Below are 2,400 nucleotides of genomic sequence, written 5' to 3'. Positions count from 1 at the left end.
AATTAATTATTTAATTAATTAATTAATTAATTTTTCCACTTAATTAATTAATTAATTAATTTTTCCATTTAATTAATTAATTAATTAATAAAAAATTTAACATTGAGAGAATTCAGCTGCCTTGGCGGAGGTCTGTACTCTCCGAGTGCTCTAGTTATGTATGTAGTTACCAGCATAGTTGGAGTGGTAGCTCGCACGTGGGATGATGGAAATGCATAGTCAGCAATCTGCAAATCTGGATGTAACACCTAGTAACACAGTAACACAGATGATAATTGAGAAAGCGTGTCCAAATGCCACGGATAGCGTTCCTTAACTAAACTTAATTGTATATCCTATGTTTGTCTATGTGCCTGTGTGTCTGTGTGTCTGTGACTTTGTCTGTCTATCTGTCTGTCTGTCTGCCTGCATGCATGCCTGCCTGTCTGTCTGTCTGCATGCATGCCTGTCTGTCTGCCTGTCTGCATGTCTATCTGTGTGTCTCTATTTCTGTCTGCCTGTCTGTCCATCCATCTGTGCGCCCGCTCGCTAGCCTGACCGCCTGCCCGCCTGTCTGTCCATTGGTCGGTTCATTCATTCAGCCAGCTGCATCTGTCTGTCTGTTTGTCTCTCCGCTACACATCAACTCGACTATTCTTTCTCAACATTGCCCCTCCATTAGCACGACTATACTCACAGTGAAAAGTGAGCGAAGAGATCTGGAGTAGGCAGGGTCTGGGATCTTCGGTGCAGTGATGTGCTCAGGAAGGCTTATGCTGCCGCCATCCAGATCCGCAACAATCACATCCAGCTGTGCAGCAAAGATTCACAGCCAATTACAACTCTACAAAATCTCTTGATCATAGCATATTAGTAGCAATCTAATATATTAGATTGCTACTAATATGCTACGATCAAGAGATTTTATATATAAGCTAAGTTGAATCTAATCTAAATAATCAAACACAGTCATAGAAAAAAATATAGATAGGTGAAAAATACTACATTACTAGCGGATCCATATGAATCAATGAGGACTCACATGAAACAATATGTTGAATCAGAACTGGATTATGCATTATTATTATTATTATTATTATTATTATTATTATTAATATTATTATTACTATTATGTCTTATTACACTTGATAAATAATAATTAATATCACTCTCATAACACCAGCCATCAATCCATGTAGTATCAACATGCATAAAATGGCTTTCAGGATATCACACTCCCACTTTTTTGCAAACAATCATGGCTGGGGTGGGGTGGGGTGGTGGAGAATCCCCAAGGGCAGGAGTTAGGCTTGACATCATGAATTGATAGGGGGTATACCATCCGGAGGACGGGAAGGGGTATCCAGTCAGAATGATAGGAGGCTGCATGACATCTGGAGGTTGGTGGATGTTTGGTAGAAAGCGGGTGGGAGGGAGAGGCATGATGTCTGGGAGTGGCCGGGTATTTTATATCAGGATGGTGGGAGGCCGGTGTGTGTGCTGAGGGTGATGGATTCTCACCATGTCTGCAATGTCATTCTTCAGTGATGAGTGAACACCCATGATGAACGGCGTCGGTGTGCTTAGAACCTCGAGCAGTGCGGCCGGCAGCAGCGGAATATACACATAGCTGAAGGCAGACACGCATACGCGGCGTTACCACGGTGATGCCTCGTGCACATCGCAATGACAGAAACAAGAATGTTAAAGCCGCGCTATGCGCATCCAAGCGCTAATTTTTCCAGTACTAGACTAGCAAATACTTCTTGTTATGCATAATCACACTACCTTATGGCAAAATAAACTCTAGTTCCTCCCATTTCAGTGCGCGTTTGCTTAAAACCCACAAGAAAGAGGTGCGAAATCTGGTAATCTGGCGCCAACGCTAAATTGTTTGCCAAACAATTTCGCCAAAAATCGGTTAGGTGACGTCACATATTTTTATCTTTGCTACACCCGTACCGCTGTACCGCAGCACCGCTGCACGGTTGCTTGGCAGAGCAACGCGAAAGTGTCAACAACATCGGAGAATTTGAACAACATTGGAGGTATTTTTAAATGCCTTTTATAAGACATTGCGCAGTGAAATGGGCGGAACTAGAGTTTATTTTGTCATAAGGTAGTATGATTCTGCATGACACGAAGTATTTGCTAGTCTAGTACTGGAGAAATTAGCGTTTGGATGCGCATAGTGCGGCATTAAGCAAGATGTTTTGCCTTTGAGTTATAATGTCTGTATATCACTCATTGCTAATGCAGTCGATACCGCGCCTACTCCAAAACATGATGCTTCAGCGGCTGAATAGTGTAGAGCCAATAAAATGTGCAAAGCAATTTATTCAGACATGATACTTCACCCCTTTCTCTCTCTCTCTCTCTCTCTCTCTCTCTCTCTCTCTCTCTCTCTCTCTCTCTCTCTCT

At 42.3% G+C, this 2,400-nt stretch overlaps 1 protein-coding gene across 1 annotated transcript in view; it reads right to left on the bottom strand.

The window, feature by feature from the left end:
- LOC106820879 (myotubularin-related protein 13-like) overlaps positions 1 to 2,400 on the bottom strand; it is a 54,540-nt gene that overhangs the window by 32,163 nt on the left and 19,977 nt on the right. Inside the window, exons 7-9 of the mRNA XM_014825473.1 lie at positions 1,501 to 1,609; positions 677 to 790; positions 171 to 248 (exon numbers count right to left, since the gene is read on the bottom strand). Coding sequence (XP_014680959.1) covers positions 171 to 248; positions 677 to 790; positions 1,501 to 1,609 — 301 coding nt within the window. The remainder of the gene's footprint in view (positions 1 to 170; positions 249 to 676; positions 791 to 1,500; positions 1,610 to 2,400) is intronic.

The sequence above is a fragment of the Priapulus caudatus genome, unplaced genomic scaffold (assembly GCF_000485595.1).
Source record: "Priapulus caudatus unplaced genomic scaffold, Priapulus_caudatus-5.0.1 Scaffold3, whole genome shotgun sequence".
NCBI classification, from domain to species: domain Eukaryota; kingdom Metazoa; phylum Priapulida; class Priapulimorpha; order Priapulimorphida; family Priapulidae; genus Priapulus; species Priapulus caudatus.
The sequence above is the reverse complement of the archived record's forward strand: the minus strand, read 5'-3'. Positions and strand labels throughout refer to the sequence as shown.